The 18,481-nt window shown below is 37.7% G+C and overlaps 1 protein-coding gene across 2 annotated transcripts in view; it reads left to right on the top strand.

Moving 5' to 3' along the window:
• The window catches only part of LOC136282019 (immunoglobulin superfamily member 10-like), a 34,679-nt gene extending 21,554 nt beyond the window's left edge, over window positions 1-13,125 (top strand). The window contains exons 5-16 of one of the 2 annotated variants that reach the window (XM_066169151.1): window positions 1,255-1,497; window positions 1,599-1,865; window positions 2,809-2,853; window positions 3,207-3,449; window positions 5,127-5,372; window positions 5,770-5,880; window positions 6,528-6,643; window positions 6,940-6,995; window positions 7,994-8,142; window positions 8,678-8,728; window positions 10,258-10,383; window positions 11,467-13,125. In XM_066169151.1, the coding sequence (XP_066025248.1) occupies window positions 1,255-1,497; window positions 1,599-1,865; window positions 2,809-2,853; window positions 3,207-3,449; window positions 5,127-5,372; window positions 5,770-5,880; window positions 6,528-6,643; window positions 6,940-6,995; window positions 7,994-8,142; window positions 8,678-8,728; window positions 10,258-10,383; window positions 11,467-11,507 (1,694 nt within the window). In that variant the 3' untranslated portion in view covers window positions 11,508-13,125. Of the gene's footprint in view, window positions 1-1,254; window positions 1,498-1,598; window positions 1,866-2,808; window positions 3,052-3,206; window positions 3,450-5,126; window positions 5,373-5,769; window positions 5,881-6,527; window positions 6,644-6,939; window positions 6,996-7,993; window positions 8,143-8,677; window positions 8,729-10,257; window positions 10,384-11,466 lie in introns of both variants that reach the window. The other variant, XM_066169150.1, reaches the window with a different exon arrangement.
• Window positions 13,126-18,481: the final 5,356 nt, after the last annotated feature.

The raw sequence follows: 18,481 nt of genomic DNA, 5'->3' as shown, positions 1-18,481 counted from the left end.
GTTCTTCTTTGTTCTCTAGACTGGGCATGGATCACAATCACTGTCCATTTGTCTTAGTTACCACAATGCTGAGAAAATCACGAAGAAAGATCAAAGGCTATTTGGGCTGGCACAATGGTACAGAGGCTGTGCCATCCTGGTATGTCTGCATAGTAAGAGCTTTGCTTCCCTTGCAAGATGAAAAGCACCAGTCAGCCAGTGCATTTGACGTTTAAGCTAATGAGTGTAGACAGCCAGCTCGGCATGAGCTGTGGCAGTTTCGGTTCCCTAAGACATGCTCTGCATCACTATCGAGACATAGTCCAAAACACGAGGTGATTGTACCTACTCTGAGTTACTTGAAGAGCTGCATCAAACATGGCTGCAGGAGTACGTAGACATTCCTGCATCTTCTTTTCATGCCTTCAATTACCCTACGGTTGGCTTTTATCTTTACACTAGGTTTGATGTGGAAATGTTCATGTGGGCTCAGGGAAATGCTCTTTGGTGGCAATGCAGCCCTTGTGATCCGTGGTGAAGAGGCTCCTCAAATACTGTAATAAAGATATGCCTGTCTCCAATCAGTCTAAGTAAAGAAAATCTGCATCAGGGTGCAACATGTCATATAATAACATCACCTTGTATGATAACTAATGAGCTCCTCTATCTGGGCTCCACAAGCAGCACGGAAGGACAGTCAAGCGCTGTGATATCCAAGCTATCCAAACATATGCGGAAAAAAAAGTGGTCATAGTGTGGAGTTGGATTTCTGTGCACTAGGCATGTATCATCGGCACTTTTTTCCATGGAAGCGACACACGAAACACCTGCATGAGGCTTGCAGCATTACTCTCTCTTCTGCTCAGCCGATGCTATCTTTAACGGCTATAACATGAAGGGAATGAAAGATTGCCAGAAAATTGAGTCACCTCTCTTTCAGCTAGTGGATGCTACTGCTTGCAAGTGAAGCTATAAGACTGAGTATGATCCCATCTAGTGCAAGTGTGCTTAGGGGAAAGGTCTAAATCACGGTAGTGTGCATACGTTAGCATTTACGATTTAAAAGGTGGTAATGTTTGTGCTTAGTTGTCAACTGTCAACCTAGCTACCCAATGTTCTTTACACCTACATTGAAGATCACTAGAAGACCTGAATACCAAAATCCTGAAGAGAGGTTTTTAAACATTTTGGAGACCCTTTTTTCCCCGTGTACATGTACATGACATAACATCCTTCTTCACATAAATAATCAGTTTACCTGTATTTAAATCACAGCATCGTCATCCATACAAGCAATACAAGGTCAAAATATACCCGAAGGCCACAATTTGACACTGATATGTAACGTATCTGGAATGCCTCCACCATTGGTGTCTTGGTTTAAGCCCAATGGCCAGAGTTTTGCTGGACAGGTGTTGGAGTTAGTGAACATTAACAGGATTGAAGCTGGAGAATATACATGTGAAGCGAGTAATGAGTGTGGCAATGCAACAGAAATGGCAAGCATTGATGTGCAGTGTAAGCATTTCATCTTGAAACACCATTACTATTTTGTAGACCCTGTGCAGAAAGCATTTTGTAAAACCTTACGGTCGTTTAAATTTTTGCTTTTTTCATAGTCAAACCGGAGAATGTGGAACTGGCAATATCTGCAGTGAACAATAAAGCCTGTAAGGGTGATGTCGTCAACTTTACCTGCTCAGCTGATGCAAATCCAGCAGTAAGCTCATACCAGCTGTTTGAGAACGACACCGCTATTTTAGACACAAATGCTGTAAGAATGTGGAACAAGACGTTGACAAGTGGAGGAGTTTATTTCTACAAATGTGTGGCTAAAAACACGCTGGGATCAACGTACAGTACAAATGTTATGCTTACAGTTAATGGTAATTTCTTTGAATTTTGTCAATCCAGATTTTGGCTTTTTGCCCTTTGTTTCATTAAATGTTATGGCAAAAGACATGTTTACAGGGTTGGTAACTCACCCTATTTCCTATGAAGGAAAGATACTTATTAAGCTCTACATGTATGTTTCCCAAATTCCTCAAAGTATATATGGTGTGATGGTGTGTGTATGATTGCAACCCAGACATGATCTTATTCAAGTGTATTTGAAACCTCTTTTTAAGCCAATTCATTTCAGCTTAAAGTATACTGGTTTTCAACAGTCAAGAGAAATGTACATGACTGAAAACACACCAAGAAAGCCCCTGAGGCTGAATATGAGACTGAGAAAGCAGAACAGTTTACATATTAGCTGTGCATCTTCTCTCTCTGGATCATGTAACTAAGCAAGTGTGCATTTCCTACATGAAGAACGTACATTTAACATCACTGTATCTCTTGTTCTCAACTTTTCGTGTTGTCGATCCATATTGATAACTGCACATCGTAGCTAATGAAGTAGAGAAAGTACGTACTCTTAAACCCATTCGTAAAAGTGATAAATCTTTATCATCTCAGCTGTGCTTATCTGTGGTTGAACACTGCACCTTTAAGAGTATATCGTTCGTTCGTTTTTTCCCATTCGTAAAAGTGATAAATCTTTATCACTTCAGCTGTGCTTAACTGTGGTTGAACACTGCACCTTTAATAGTATATCGTACAAGGCTAGGGCCCTCTATAAGTTTCGAATGCATGTTTATTTTTATTCTTTGTACACTAATTAGTAATCTCTACTTTGTCTTGTAATTTAGTGCATTCATCCATACAAGCAGTAGATAATCAGAAAGTTATTGAAGATGACAATGTGACTCTAATGTGTAATGTAAGGCGGTTCCTCTGCTTATCGACAGACAAATGCTAATTTCACGTTACTTACCTTTACAGTGCCTTCATCCATACAAGCAATAGATGACAAGATGGTCACTGAAGGTGACAATCTTACTCTGATGTGTAATGTATCTGGAATGCCTCTATCAATGGTGTCCTGGATGACACCTAATGTTCAGCGTCACAGTGGATACATGCTGAATGTTGTAAACATTAACAGGAGTCAAGCTGGCGAGTACAAGTGTGAAGCCAGTAATGAGTGTGACAATGCAACAGAGACAGCAACCATTGATGTGCAGTGTTAGTTTGTAGATAGTTTATTGCATTTATTGTCGTTACTTTGAACTTGAGATCTTAACTGGCATACTTTAACAAATCTGACAGCATTTTATCTGAGTTTGCATTGGAAATAAAACCTCTTACAATGACTTTTTGATGATTTGTCCCTTTTAAAGATGCATCAAGAATTACAAAGATTTCTGGTGAGCAGGTCGTCAATAAAGGTGACGAGGTGAGTTTGATATGTTTGGCGGAAGGTAATCCAGCACCAAGGATAACTTGGACAAAAGTTGCTGATACCAGTCGAGTGAACTTCCCTTTAACCATCGGTGGTAGTCAAGATGAAGGACTCTACAGATGTACTGCTGAGAATGGTGTTGGAAGCCTTATAACTAAGGATGTCAACATGACAGTGAATTGTAAGTGTTTATTTCATGGCTGTTATGGTTTTGTTTTGTATGATCTCAAGATTAAGCATAACATTGACCTCCAATAGGTATTATATAGACTGATACCTTTGTTTTGACGTTGAGCAATTTTCAATTGAGTGTCTAAAGCAATTCAGATTGGTTTGGTTTCACGTAACTCAGCCCTTAGATTGGTCCAGAAAACTCGCACCATCCTCCCAACCAATCAAATGCAAAGCTAAAAGAAGTTTGTTTGTTTTCAATTCGCGTTCTCATTGGCTAATGATAATGTTAACCTTATTGGTCGTTGTGACTATTTTTGTTTAAGTTTTTCGACACTCGATTGAATACTGCTCCTAAGTAACAAAAGTACCAAGTCCTTTTTTGCCTGTTTTAAGGCTCGTTTAGCTTCCTCGTGTGCAGATTAAAACTCTTGTTGTTAAACTATTTATATGCATGTCTTGTGGTAGTGTTCTGGGCCCAGTTCCTTAAAGGTCAGATAACGTTATCCGACGGCTAAATCGCTCTCTAGCGGATAAGTGATAGCAAAACATACTATACTATCCACCGGACAGAGATTTATCCAGTGAATAGCGCTATCCAGCCTTCGAACAACCGCGGCCTGGTAACTGTGTTATGTGTATGTTTGTGTTGGTACGTTTGTGTTGCGAAATTGTGGGTGATAGTTAAGAGCGTGTCCACGAGAAACTTCGCCAGTCAAAAAGACAAAAAGACAAAGTGGTTTCTCTTGGTTTTTCAGGGGGTAGATAGACCACTTCCCCGGTTTTTCATGGTTTTCACCGAGGAAATCGCCTCAAAATAGGTATAATGTATGAAGCTCTCACTGCGATGGTATTTAACCAATTACTCTGAGGGTTTGCACACATATTATTGCACCCTTAGTAAATGTCTGTAAATCTCAACAGAGCCAAATAAACGACAGTGTTTTTAGACTTCGCGATTAATCCAAATATTTGAAAACTTTGAGGTCAAATATCTCCCCTTGTCAGAAAGCTACAACACTAATCTTAATTCCCCTTTATAACCTATCAATTCATCTCTGAAAACCATCAAGGAATAATTGATTCTCACGGTATTAAACCATTGATTATGACAGGGTGAGCTTAATTTTTCTGTCGAGGTCGACATGACTTCACATTAAAAACGTTTTTGACGGAACAAACCAGTGAGAATCACTGCACGAACGGAGAAAGTAAAAACTTGTATTTATCTCCCACGCGTTTCGACTGACAAAAGTAGATTTCATCAAGGAGTTTTAGAAGTAGGGTAAATAAGCTTGCTCATATACAAATAGTAAATAAGTTGTCTCTTTACTATTGAAGCCAGTGGAAAGAATTCGCCAAAATTTGAGATATTTGACCTCAAAGTTGCCAAATATTTGGATCAATTGAAAGGTCTAAAAACACAGTCGTTTATTTGCCTCTTTTGATCGACAAGCTGTTTATCAAATTGACTGATACTTGCGTCGGACATTTACTAAGGATGTAATAATGTGTGTGCAAACCCTTAGAGTAATTGGTTAAATATCATCGCAGTGAGAGCTTCATACATTTTACCTATTTTGAGGCGATTTCCTCGGTGAAAACCAAGAAAAACCGGGGGGTGGTTAAAACTGCCTTTTTTAACCAGAGGACTGTTGACTTTGAATCTTTGTAATTTGCCTTATAGTTCCTGCCGCAATTGTGGTCATGAGAAATCACACAGCCGTTAAGGGTGGAACTATCGTACTTTATTGTAATGCGTCTGGAACGCCACCTTCTACTGTCTTATGGATGCATGTAAAATCAGGCGAAACATGGAACCAGAAAAAATGGACTATTGAAGGTATCCAAGTAGGGAAACTTGGAGAATATAAGTGTGATGCCAGCAACAAGTATGGAAGGGATATCAAAAGCACCTTTATCTTATATGAAGGTGGGTGAGTCAAGAAGAAGTGGGAAATGCTTCACTTACAGAATTTAAAGAAGTTGTTTGCTAGTATTGCAGGGTTACTAGTAAATACGTGTTTGCTATGAAATTACTTGGAACATGATTGGCCCAATCCGGCATGTGGAGTGCTATTCCCTGTGTTCAAAATTAGATGTGATGTGATCACAGCTTAAATAACTTGTTTAATTTATAATGGCGACATTCAGGATAAAAAGAAAGGTTTATTTTTATCAGTTTTAGAGTTTTGCTTTATTTTTGTTCTTCTTGGATCAATTTAGCATCTGTACCTCCCCTATGATTTTTACTGTCTCCAAAGAGTTTAAGCATATTTAAAACGTGGATATGTGAAATTTTCGTAATTTTTAACTCTCATTCTCTACAGGTGGTTTTTGTGAGGAACCATGTTCTGCTGGAAAATTGTGTCGTAAGTTTGGAGACACATACTTTTGTATCTGTCCTCCAGGAAAAACAGGAGCGAACTGTCAGGAAACAGGTTGGAAAAACTTTTAAATTTGTAGCAGAGAGAAAGTCGCTCCCGTTGCATTTGATTCATTTTGCCATCTTCCCAGTCTTAAATTAAGTGCTCATACAGTTAAAATATACTCTCCTTTCACTGAAATCTTCGTTTTACACGCTGTTATGCACATGTGTTTATTGATTCCTCGCGTGAAGATCATTGGTTTAGAAAGTTGTGTATACCTGATATATATGCTACATACGCATAGACAGATAGAGTGATCATTCAGACTTGATGCTGATTTCTAATGAATCAGCCCTTAACACTCCAAAGAATAGACGTACATTTAACGAAGCACATGCTTTGAAAATTGATGTTGGTCTGTAACGAATCAGCCTTTAACCTTCCGAAGGACAGACCTAAATTTAGCCATATACACATTCATTTAAATTTTGTATCTTTGATCTCTTTGCGACTACATGCCCAGTGGAACCAAATTGCCTTTCTTCTTGCAATTACATAAGTGGCGGTATTCGGTAACGTGAATAAGCAAATGTTCGTTTGATTTGTCCGCTGTGCAAAGCTTTGAGATAAACCGAAGGTGTTCGATGTTTTATCCCTTTTTGACGTGCTATTTTTTGCTTCGCTTTTTGTAATGTTCATACTTCTATTGCTCCTAACAGAGGAACCTCAGAAAAACTTTGTCGTGGGACTTAAACTCAAAGGAGAGTTCAAACAAGTGTATGAGGACTTGGAAAATCCAGAGACAAAAACGCTTGTCCAAAATATTGAAAAAAATGTGGGTGCTATGGTATCAATAAGTATGATTAACTTGAAGTTAGCATTGTAATATTTTAAGGAAAGCAAGAATTATTTTGGAAGACGGCCCATTGCATATCATAATCTATAATAATTCAGTAAGGGTGTACTTATGCACCAGGCAACTGTAAGGCCTCATCCGATTTCTACACGGACACCTTCTCTTTCAAAATTAGGCGAAGTCATTGAAAGCAAAAGCAGGAAACAAAATTTCAGTGGAAATGTGCACGAGTTATATATATTTATATTTTTTATCCTATCTTGTTTTTTTTTCAGATGATGGAAGAATTCAAAGGCACTGGTCTCCTTAGCGTTAAGGTGCTCAAACTGAGGTAATATGTTTTGAAACTTTGTGAATGTTTGATCAAAAATTTCTTGGTTAATTTTGTTCATCATGAAGTTTTTGCGGTTTTGATGAACAAGAAGCGCTAAGAGCGCAAACTGTCATGAGATTTTAAACTGAGTGAACTATAATCTCTTAGTTAGCGTACATGTCGTACAGGGGGTGTACGTCCGATACTGGAGGATTTTATCACTGTTATTATTTACAGATCACTTAGAACGTCCTTCTCAAAGCTGCACTATAGTTTGCGAGTTAGACGTCGCAACTTAATGTATAGAACAGGGTTTTTTTTAAGAAGTAAAATGAGTCGTATGTGTACTCTAGAGGCCCAGGAAAATGAGGTGTTGTGGAGAACAAACCTTAAAAAATATACAGTTTTCCAACCAGATCCTCCCCGTGATTTTTATTGTTTTACTATTAAAATAAATTTCAAATTCACGAGGAATATTTTTAATGACTTATTTCGGCATGACTCATGCCATCATAAGTTTATTGTGTTGTATCTTTTGACTTTGTCTTTAGACTTTTCATAAACAGTTCGCTATCAGTTTAAATAGAATCACTATGGTTGAATTAGTACCGTTACAATAGTTTAAGTAAACACTCGTGCGCGCAAATGTGACGATTGGAATGTTAAGTGGAGTTACTTACATCTTAGCATTCAGCTCAGGCTGCAAGCGACCAATGGACAATGCCTTCTTTAATTTTTAGCCCATAGGTTGTTTTGGCTACGTCTACAATCTTTAAGCGCTTAGCTGAACATTTTTACTTAGAACATGGAAGAGGGCATAAGTGCTCGTGAACATGTTTTGCGATTGAACTGAAATATCGAAATTTGGAATATTGAAAGGATGGGAGGCAAGATTGGAAAAAGGAGAGCTAGAATATTTGTTGAGGAAGTCCAGGGTTAAATTGCAGCGCCTAAAGCCCCCCGACACATTACTTTTTGTTCATCTTTTCATCTAAAAACGTTTGTTTACCTCCTAGGCAAGGAAGTATCATTGCTGACTTGGAACTAACATTTAACGACTCTGTCGGAAAAAGTAATGTTAATGCATTGCTGACACAGGCAGCAAATAAGGGAAAAATCGGCGATTTGGAAGTTGAAGATTTTAGCGTTGGAAAAACGTTCCCAGGTGAGCTCTTTTGTCTTGGTCAATTGTTGCTGTTTTGCAGATCGCAGCATTTTCCTTTGTTAATCTCTATAATTCGAAATGTCAGATTTCGGGAGACTCGGTTGATGACTTTGTACTTTGAAAGCTAAATTTTTGGGGCATTTTGAACTCAGTTTGAGTTTAACATTTCCTCGCACCAGCTTAACCGCATTTGGAATTACTAAGTCCTGGGTTTATTTTCCCTTGAGGACACGTAATGATGAGTGAAAATATGCCTGGGGGGGCAATGCATTTAAAACTGAATAAGATAAGTTTTTTTTGCTTGTTTGTTGGTATGCTTTTTTGTTTTGTTTTGTTTTTTTGTTTTGTTTTGTTTTTCCCTTTTTTTGTTTTTGTTTTTTTTCTTTCTCACAGTCTTTTGTGATGATTGAGCGAGTTGTTCAAATGGCTTTCTTCATTCAAACAAGCAGTGTACCCTTGTTTGTCAGTTTGGTAATGTTTTTTTGCTTTGTTTTAATTTTTTCAATTATATTCAAATCCATGTATCAAACTTCAGAGCTATCCAAGGACTGTGGAACCTTCTTTGAGGGAGAAGATTGTAAAAAAGGTTGGGATTATATTTTTCAAAATCTACCTATTGTGTGAAAATAGTAAGTAAGTGAAAGTGTTTTATAGATTTTAATGAAAATGGAGATGGACATGATCTTGGAGCGGAATCACGAAATATAAGATAAGCTTGTAAATAGTCTTCTAATTAATGATACAGCATACTGATTGAGCAAACAGGGCGCGTATTACTTTAACCTCGTTGGTGATTTCACCCCAAAATACTTTCTCATCGATTGTATTACAAGTTCAAATGATTGCAAGCCTAGATACGTACTCTGTTTCTTGTGCCTTGTGCTCACTGTAATGACATCATGATAAGTTTAGTATTCAAGCGATCAGGTACCCTGGATGGTGTAGTGATAAGAGGAGTTCCCAGTCAACAAACGGGTTTTATTGTGTTTGCTGTGTTCATATTTAACATTGTGTTATTCGAACAGCGACAATTTCGGGAAATGGAACTCAACAGAACAGTTATTAGCCGATACCTCATTTTCAATCCATAAGTTTGATTTTAAATCAAAGGTTTGGGCCTTTTATATTAACGAGACTATCGAGAAACTGGAAACAACTGTCACTTTCGTGTTAAAAGTTTCGCTTGCTCTCTCTCGAGGATGCTTCTCGTCGTTCTAATTCCTCCAATCCACACGCCAAACTTAATTTGGCCCGGAAACAGGGAACGAGAAGGGCTCCCATACCCACACTCACTCGGAACTTAATCGAATTTTTTTCATCAATTAATCAAGTGTCGTGTAATAGTTAATGGAGTTTAATACGTCCATTTTGAAATCACTGGTGGTCTTTGCAATCTTACTGACTCTCATCGGCGCGATTTATTCACGAATCGCACCACTGTTTGCTCTAAATCGTTTTTTTCCCAGTTAATGAGATAGCTTTTACAAAACGCAAAGACCAATCAGATTTCATGGCTTGTTTAAATAAACCAATCAAATTACAGGAAAAGAGACAGTATATATTGAATTATTTACAAACCAGCTCAGTACTGGATCAATAAAATATTTATACAGACTGAAAAACGTGTATCCGAGCGGATACATTTTGCAATTTAAAACGGATTTAATAGAGCTGTAATTATCATCATTATCTTTTATCTATTTGCCTTTTTTCACGATACAAATATTTATTCACAGCCTTAATATCTAGAAGGCGAGGAGACCCAGGAAGCCCCCAGGCGTATAGGAGAGCCACCTCACTTACAATAATAAATGAAGTAAAGAAAAAGTGCTGCGAATGTGCGGCTAGGCCAATTCAGTGATTATTTGAGTAAAAACCCCTTGCATTTTCGTCTTTTACTGAATTAACTGATTAGAGCTGTAATTAAATTTATGTTGTGCAATTTTGATCTAAAATCATACATGTGATCTCTAATCAAACTCGCGCGCTGCGCTCTTTCGATTTTAAAATAACGGGTATGATTTCTATCAAATTTTACTCCTCTCAGTTCAACAACCATTATAAACTGTGCTTGGGCATATAACTCCATAATATTTATCTCGTGGTCTTTCCTAGCCAAGCCCAGTTTGATTGTACTCTGTGTGATTGGAGGTGTGGTAGTCGTGGCAATCATCGTAGCAATGGTAGCTTACGGTTTGCACAAGAGAAAGAAAAAGGCACGCGTAGGATCCCTTTCAAACGGTGAGCTTAACAAAATTTTTTTTATAACTAATATTAAATTATTATTTTCCACCAAATCATTTCAATTCTTGCTTCAGGGTCGGTCTTATTGTTGATGGTTTTGTTTTGAGAAAAACATGCTAGAAATCGGATTCCTCCTTAAAACCTAAGATAAAATTAGCTGACGAAAATTGTAAAAAAAAATTGGATTTTTTGTTTTTTTTTCATTCCTTCTGGTTATTTCATGTTGCCGAAACTGTAGTAAGTCTATGAATGATACAGAATTTCGAAAAAAAGCACTAATGAGCCGTATTCTGCGAATAGTAGATGTAAAATTTCTTTATTCTCCAGCGTGTTTCGTCTAACTGTCGTAGACTTCTTCAGGGAGTTTTAGAAGTTAACACTAAACTTAGCCATTTTTAGCGGCCAATGACCATAAAGGCTTGGCCGGACATTCGAACAGGAACAGGAGAAGTTGTAAAAAATTTGAAAATCTTTTTGGGCAGGGTGAGAAACATAGTAGGTATATTAAAGTTCACACGGCAACCAGGTAGACAATCAGACATGGTTTGATGCTACTCTGGTTTATAGATTTAATGAATGTAAGCGAAGAAGTTACAATTCATAGACCCAACGTTTCGACACTCCTGTCTAGTGCCTTCATCAGGGGTGATCTAAACGCTGCTACAAGAGGTCCTTCTATATGATCACTAATCAGCGGCCTTTTTTGCTGACGAGGTGTAAATAGGCGTCAGGAAGCAAACCGCCATCGTCACGATTTAAAGGAGCGTAGGCGGAGTTGATATGCCAAGCCTCCAAACAAAGGCGCCGGTGGTAACGCCGATTAGTGGTGATAATTTAAGAATTATCCCACCCAATCCCAGAGAGAGTTATCCCACCCAGTGTCGAAACGTTGGTTCTATGAATTGTAACTTCTTCGGTTACATTCATTAAATCTGTAAACCAGAGTAGCATCAAACCATGTCTGAACATAGTAGGTTTTTAAGCGGCGCTCATCTTTGCAAAATTAGAGAAATGTTTTTTCCACATGCAATTGCTGTTAGGCGTTGTAAATTTATCTAACACATTGTATTTTCTTTGCAGCGAACAAGAAAGACGAAGCCACTTCTGACTTGGCGGATTAAAAAAAGGGAAAAGGATGTGTGTGAAGAAGTAGCGAGATAGGGTCTCTTTAGGCCTTCTTAGTGAAGTGGTATGTTGCCAGTCAATTAGGATTTCGGTGATAGGGTCGTGGACATGGGTCTCAGATGAACAATTTGAATGTAAACCGCAACTAAATCTACCCGGTTAATATCCACATACGAGGTATCATCTAAGAAACCTTTCTTGAAGGTACTAAGATATTTTCGTAGCCTGTGAGTAAGCATTTTCCTAGTTTTAGAATATTGGGCTTCTCTCGTACTTTCGTTTCGCTTCTTTTGTTCATTTTAGCACACGAAAATAATTTTACATTCGCGTTCGAAGGGTAACCACTCAACTGTGCGGTGTAGGGTGAAGTTTGAGTTTTAACGAGCAAGCTACTGTATGTTGCACTGCAATTTATTCACTACTTTAGTTCGTTGTTAAATCGTTGTCTTCTTCATGTCAAAAACTTGATGTGTTATTTGGCTACATAGGTAAACAGTTTTTTTAAGTTTAGTTGGTTGAATAAAGATCTTATATGGTTAATTTTCACTGGTAGTGAAGGCCACTAAAATTGGATTCATAATTTTGAGTGCAAAATAGCTTGTAATGATAATATAATGTTAAAGGAATAATATTTAGCGGGATTAGTGCTCTAATTTTAACGACTGCAATACGGAAATAGCTTATTGCATTTACATACATACATACATACCTACATACAAACTTCATTGGAACTCCCTTCAACAGGGCTTTTCAGTCACAATAAACTAACTAAACTTATTTACAATCACAATTTAAACTAAAATTGTTTCTTATAAAACATATTTTTAAAAAGAGTCTTCTTAAAACTATCAATTTCTTTGACATTCTTAATATTCTCAGCTAGCCCATTCCATTCCCTTGGGCCCCGGTTGTAAAGCCCCCTTTGTCCTATTGACAGTTTACGTCGGGGAACCACAAAACTATTACATCCCCTTGTATTCCTATTGTGGACTGCTCAACGTTTAACAAAATATTTAATTAAATAATCTGGAGCCAGACCATTAACACATTTAAATGCTAAAACCAAGTCATTAAATAAAATTTTCTCTGTAACATCCAACTATCCAAGTGATCTCCGACCCTGAGAGATATGGTCAAACTTCCTTAACCCTAATACAACTCTGGCTGCAAAATTCTGCACCAACTGTAGTTTGTGTAGATTACGTTTAGATGTGTTTCCCCACACTGAGGAACAATAAAACAATTTACTGAAAACAAAGCTATTTATAAGCAATAAAAGTGTTTTCTTGTCTAAGAGATGTTTGATTCTTCTAATGTGTACTAACTGGTTCATGCAATTAGAGGCTGTCTTAATGATGTGTACATCATAGGTAAGATATTGGTCATAGGTAAGATATTGGATAAGATATTTAAAGCATTCATTTAGTGAGTGTCGTAGGTATTTTTTATTTAACTAGTCGCTTGGTAGTAATCATATTTTAGAAGGGAACACGACTTAATGTCTTATTTTTTTCATCTATGTAACAGTTAGATTATGAGAGCTCTCCATTTCTACAGCGTGATAGTTGATGAAGGGGAGTCCCATCGTGTATAGAAATCGAGAGCAAAAAATATAATTTCTTTCTTTATCCCTGTTCGGTGTTCCAGATTTAAGGCCAAAGCACAGAGGTGCACTTCCGGAGTTACCTCTATGTCTTTGGTGACAGCTAGACTACACGGCCAACTCCCTACTAGCGGCCAACTCTCTGCCGCAGCCACCTGATAACGTCGAGCCAATTGTAGAATTTCTATGGATTTTTTTCTGGTAGATTTTCTTTTGATATGATTCTAATATTTGTTTCTTGGCAAAGATTGAAATGATTTGAGCACTACTTAAGAGAGGATGTCAGCATCCATCGAACAAATTTGAAACATTGTGGCAAGTCGCCCAAAATTCGTTTTCTCCCCTACTTTCGTATTTTGTAGCCCAATATGTCCAAATAATTGTGGTTTAGTTTTTTTGTGAAAATATATTTTAGTTTTCGAGAAATGATTTTTTTCGTTCGATCGCTCAAATATGCAAATTTTCACCGTGAATATTACCCGAGTTGTGAGACCTCATGTAACGAATTTACCTGACCTCCGGTATTTCTGTCAACATAATCCTTTGTTTTATCATCTAAACTTAAACCCCTGTCATTATTGAAGCTGGCAAATAAAAATTTATTTTTTGGTGAATATTTTTGTTCGACATACTTTTTCTATGTCGAAAAGTAGCATCAAAACATAGACAGTTTTAACAATGACCGATAAGACAGAATCAACTGAGCTTCTAGCTTTTAAAAGACAAATGGATGGTTATAAAGTTACTATAAAAAATTTCCTTGCGTATGTGTGTTGTTCTAACGAAAGATGAACTTAAAGTCCGGGAAAATTTACTTGCTAGCGACTACGAAATGTACATGGTGTGCCTACTTGTCGGCACCGTTTATTGGCATAAATCATTACAATTTGTCAAAAAAAAACAACACTCTTAGCTTGTTTATTTATGATTACATACGACCAGTAAGCTGTTTCGGTTATTAGATTACGCTTGGGTATTGCTTTGTGCCAGGAGCCAAGGTTTTACGTTGTGTTTCCTCCGTTTCCAAAGATGATCAACAAGCGTCGTTCACCCGCTATAGGCAGGGGGTCCGTTATAACTTAATGACGCTTGCCTGGCACCTTAGCTGGCGTATTGCAACATGTGATACCCTGCGTGAAATTGAGGGTGATCCTTTGGTATCGCCTCCTTTAGTATACGGTCGGAAATGGTTGTGCTGAAGACTATTCTGGTCCTTGACAATGTTGGATTAACTCACTGCCAGTGTGTCGGTAAGTACAAGTCTTTCGATGCATTGTTTACCACTTGACATAATCGTATCTGCGTTTCCGCAGCAGCATCCTTTGTAAGGAAGTCTTTGAGACGCTGTTTTCATAAAGGGAAGTTAAGATTTCTTTCCCTTGAGCATTCCCACGCATTGCGTTTCTTCAGCAGCAGCCAAACAATGCACAAACGTACAGTTCCACATATTAACAGGACTCAACCTGGTGATTAAAAATGTGAAGCCAGAAATGATTTTGGCAATGCAACTACTGATGTGCAGTGTAAGTACATGTAAAAGTTATCCTTTGTTCCATTTTGTTTCTTGTATTTTTTTTTCCCAGTATTTCGATTTCCTTGGTCGTCACTTTTTTGATGGAAAGACTTGTTTATTCGTAGCTTCAACATCAGCCAGGTAAAGGTAGAGACTCCCTGGCTACTTTGTAATATTAACTTACAAAGACCAATGAAATTGTATTTATAAATTTTCTTTTGTCCTTAGACAAACCCGAGAACGTCCAGTTAATGAGTTCTGCCACGAACGACAAAGCATGTACGGGAAAAGTCATCTTTAGCTTTTCTTGCTCAGCCAATGCTAATCCAGGAGTGACGTCATACCAGCTGTTTGAAAACGAAACTGCCATTTTAGACACAAGTGCCCCTGGGATGTGGAGTAGGGCTTTGAAAAGTGAAGGGGTTTTTGTCTACAAATGTGTGTCCAACAACTCTCTAGGATCAGAATACAGCATGAATGTTACCGTCACCGTAAATGGTAAGCAAATTAGTCCATTTTGTGTTAGTTTGAAAAAATGTATACATAAAGACAGCATTTGATTATCAAAACGTTGACACTTAAGAAGCATGATCCGTGAATGACGAGACTCAATGGCTTTATGGGAAATGTTCGCTCAGCGGCATCCCATTGTTCACGGCAAATCTCTGTTTATGATCATTCTTTTCTTTCATGAAAACGTCGAGGCTTCTATCATTTGCCTCATGCAGCTATATGTAATAGGGTTATCATGTAGATTATTACCCATAAGGCCGCTGAGTCTCATCGCTCATTACCAATATAGTTTTAGGTGTCAAGATTTTTGGAATCGAGTGTACACTTGCATAATCTTATGTTCTTATTTGTAAAAGGCAATCGAGTTGAAGAGGACTATATGCTTATGTATATTAGGGAAGGAAGGGTGTTTGTGCTTAAGGCCACAGGTCAGTGGCCGGCTGCTATTTAACCTGTCCTCGTTGTCAAATTTTGCAGTATCTTAATCAATTATCCAAAATAACACAAGATCAGAATGTAACTAAAAGTGACAATGTGACTTTTGAGTGTAATGTATCTGGAATGCCTATATCAATGGTGTCTTAGATGAGACCTAATAGTCAACGTGTTTGTGGGTATAAGTTGGAGGTTATAAACACTGAAGGTGAAAATGTCATTCTTATGTGTAATGTATCCGGAACTCCTACACCAATGATGTCTTGGATGAAGCCTAATGGTCAGCCTCATAGTTGATACACGCTGAATGTTGACGGGAGTGAAACCTGTTAAAGCAAATGTGAAGCCAGTAATGAGTGTGGCAATGCAACAAAGGTGGCAAGCATTGAGGTGCAGTGTAAGACTGTGGATAATTAAATGCATTTATACTCGTTACTTTGTACATGAGAACCTCTACAATACTTCTTCCAAAATAGTTTAAGAAGTGAACTGGACTAAGCTTTATACCATCGGCAGGATTTTACATCTGTTCTTGAAGACAAACCAGGAAATCTGCAATTGACAACAGCTGTCTTGGATAACAAAGCATGTAAGGATGACATGATTAGTGTTAATTGCTTAACTGGTGCTAATCCATCGGTGACGTCATACCAGCTGTCTGAGAATGACAAAGCTATCTTCGAGCGTTTGAAAATCATCTTTGTCCTTGTCAGATGGAATTGATAGAAAAAAGGATATACTGCAATGAAATATCATGTTCATTTCAGTAATGCTTATTTTCATGCATTCCAGTTTAAATGCAGCAACTAGAGTCCTTAAATCAAATTTTTCTAATCAAAAGCAAGGACTTCCTTCGAATTCTTTTGTGCCATTCATTGCGTAGGACTAAAGCATGCTAAAATAATGATTTTTTGGTTATCAATCCATGATGCATAACTGTAGCCTACGTAGTTAGTGACTGCATTCTTAAACCCATTTGCTAGATAAACTAAATTCGTTAGTGAAGTTATTATGAAGAGACAGTTACAGTCCAGATCATGACGCAAGTTTTTTACAATTTGAAACTTATCCCATCTGTGCTTGCCTGTGGTTGAGCATTACACCTTTAGAAGTACATTGTATGATGATTATTTGTCTTGTTTCCTATTTCAGTGCCTTCATCTATAACTGCAGCACAAGATCAGAATGCAACTGAAGGTGACAGTGTGACCCTGTGGTGTCGTGTATCTGGAATGCCTCCCTCAATGGCGTCTTGGATGGCATCTAATGGTCTGCGCCACTCTTGTTACATGCTGGAGGTTACAAGCATTAACAGAAGTCAAGCTGGTGAATACGAATGTGAATCCAGCAATGAGTGAGGCAATGCGGATAAAGACGTGAATATGAAAGCGATCTTCGCAGTAATGAACTTCTTTTCACTACTGCTCAAGTAGTATTTATTGTGAATATATGATTCTCTGGCAGTAAGGTTTTGCCTCTCCCGCCTCAAAACTTAGCGGCACGTTTATTCATCCAATAATGTCTTTTGACTTTTGTGCGCGTAGGAACCCTTGCCTCGTAGAATGTAACAATCGACAAAATTGCAAAGAATTTTGGAATCACTTTGCCTCTGTCCAAAGGGGAAAAAAAGGAGAAGATTGCAAAGAAAATGGTAAGTTGATCGAAGAAAGACGAATATTTTTGACCCATTGGTTAACGAGACGTCAATAAATTGAATCTCGAGGAAGTAAAGGAGGAGGATAACTATGAGAATGCCCCTGAAAATCCAGGAATGTAAGCTCGCTAGTTATTTCTTCTTATCACCCGATAGGTCAGGATTTTACTGAATAAGAAAAACCAGAAACTGAATTATCAGTGTGATAAGAGGGAGCCACTTTTTTCTAAGTTGAAATTTCGCTGCTTTGCTTGACAGTTGGTAATGAATGTTAATATTTTACAAACTACATCTACAGGTTCATCAACTTTGCACTTCCGTTTCATTTTGCTACAAGAGATGTAGTGGCAATTGTTATCAGGATCAGCCTTAAAATTATCAGTAAAAAGTGGAGAGAGGAACTTACAGACTTGTCTGACCTAGATACAAAACTGTTTGTTGGAATAATAATACGTTCGGGAAGTCATTGGTGTTGTTATAATTTGGAGAAGGTGCTCACTACTTTCAAAGAAAGTAAAAAATCAATAAGAAATCAGATACTTTCTATCTAACAATATAATCATAGCCGCAGTGTAATAATTTGTCATGATTTTCAGTTTTAACTCCAGTGGTAAAACAGTAAATATTTCCCGAAAAACTAAACCTAATTTCTATTCAACTGCCTGTGGAGACTAAAGTATCTTTAGTGCGGAGTCTCCTATGTACAGAGTGCAAAACATTTTCCTATGACTAAATTTTAATAAAACAAGTCAAAACATTCTTTTGTCCTTTTATATGATCTAGGGCTTGTCCCCACTGTCAGGTGTATTAGATCCTAATCGTTTTTCTACCATACTGACTTACGATTTGAGCATCGTTGCTTTTTAGGTGGATGAAGAATTCAAAGGTTCTGGCGTCAGAAAAATTAATGTAACGCACCTGAGGTATCATCATTCATCGATGACAAAAACTACCTGCTGTACTTTGATTTTTAAAGATTAAGGTACTCCCTAAAACATTATATTTGAAGAAATTTTTTGATTTACTTTTCTAATCTTTTTATAGAGAGGGAAGTGTTATCGCAGACATATCGCTCACTTTTGACGAGCCTGTTGGAGAAAGTGAAGTAGAATCATTGCTTCTAGATGCAATTGATGATGGAAGCCTTGGTACCCTAAAAGTAGATACTTTTCCCGTAGAACCAACTATTTCAGGTGTGTGTAAACTTTCAACGACGGTAATTTGGAGTGCTCCTAACGAAAGTTGGGTCTGT

This window comes from Pocillopora verrucosa, chromosome 6 (genome assembly GCF_036669915.1).
Source record: "Pocillopora verrucosa isolate sample1 chromosome 6, ASM3666991v2, whole genome shotgun sequence".
Classification (NCBI taxonomy): Eukaryota; Metazoa; Cnidaria; class Anthozoa; order Scleractinia; family Pocilloporidae; genus Pocillopora; species Pocillopora verrucosa.
Note: the sequence above shows the minus strand (reverse complement) of the source record. Positions and strands in the feature narration are given on the sequence as shown.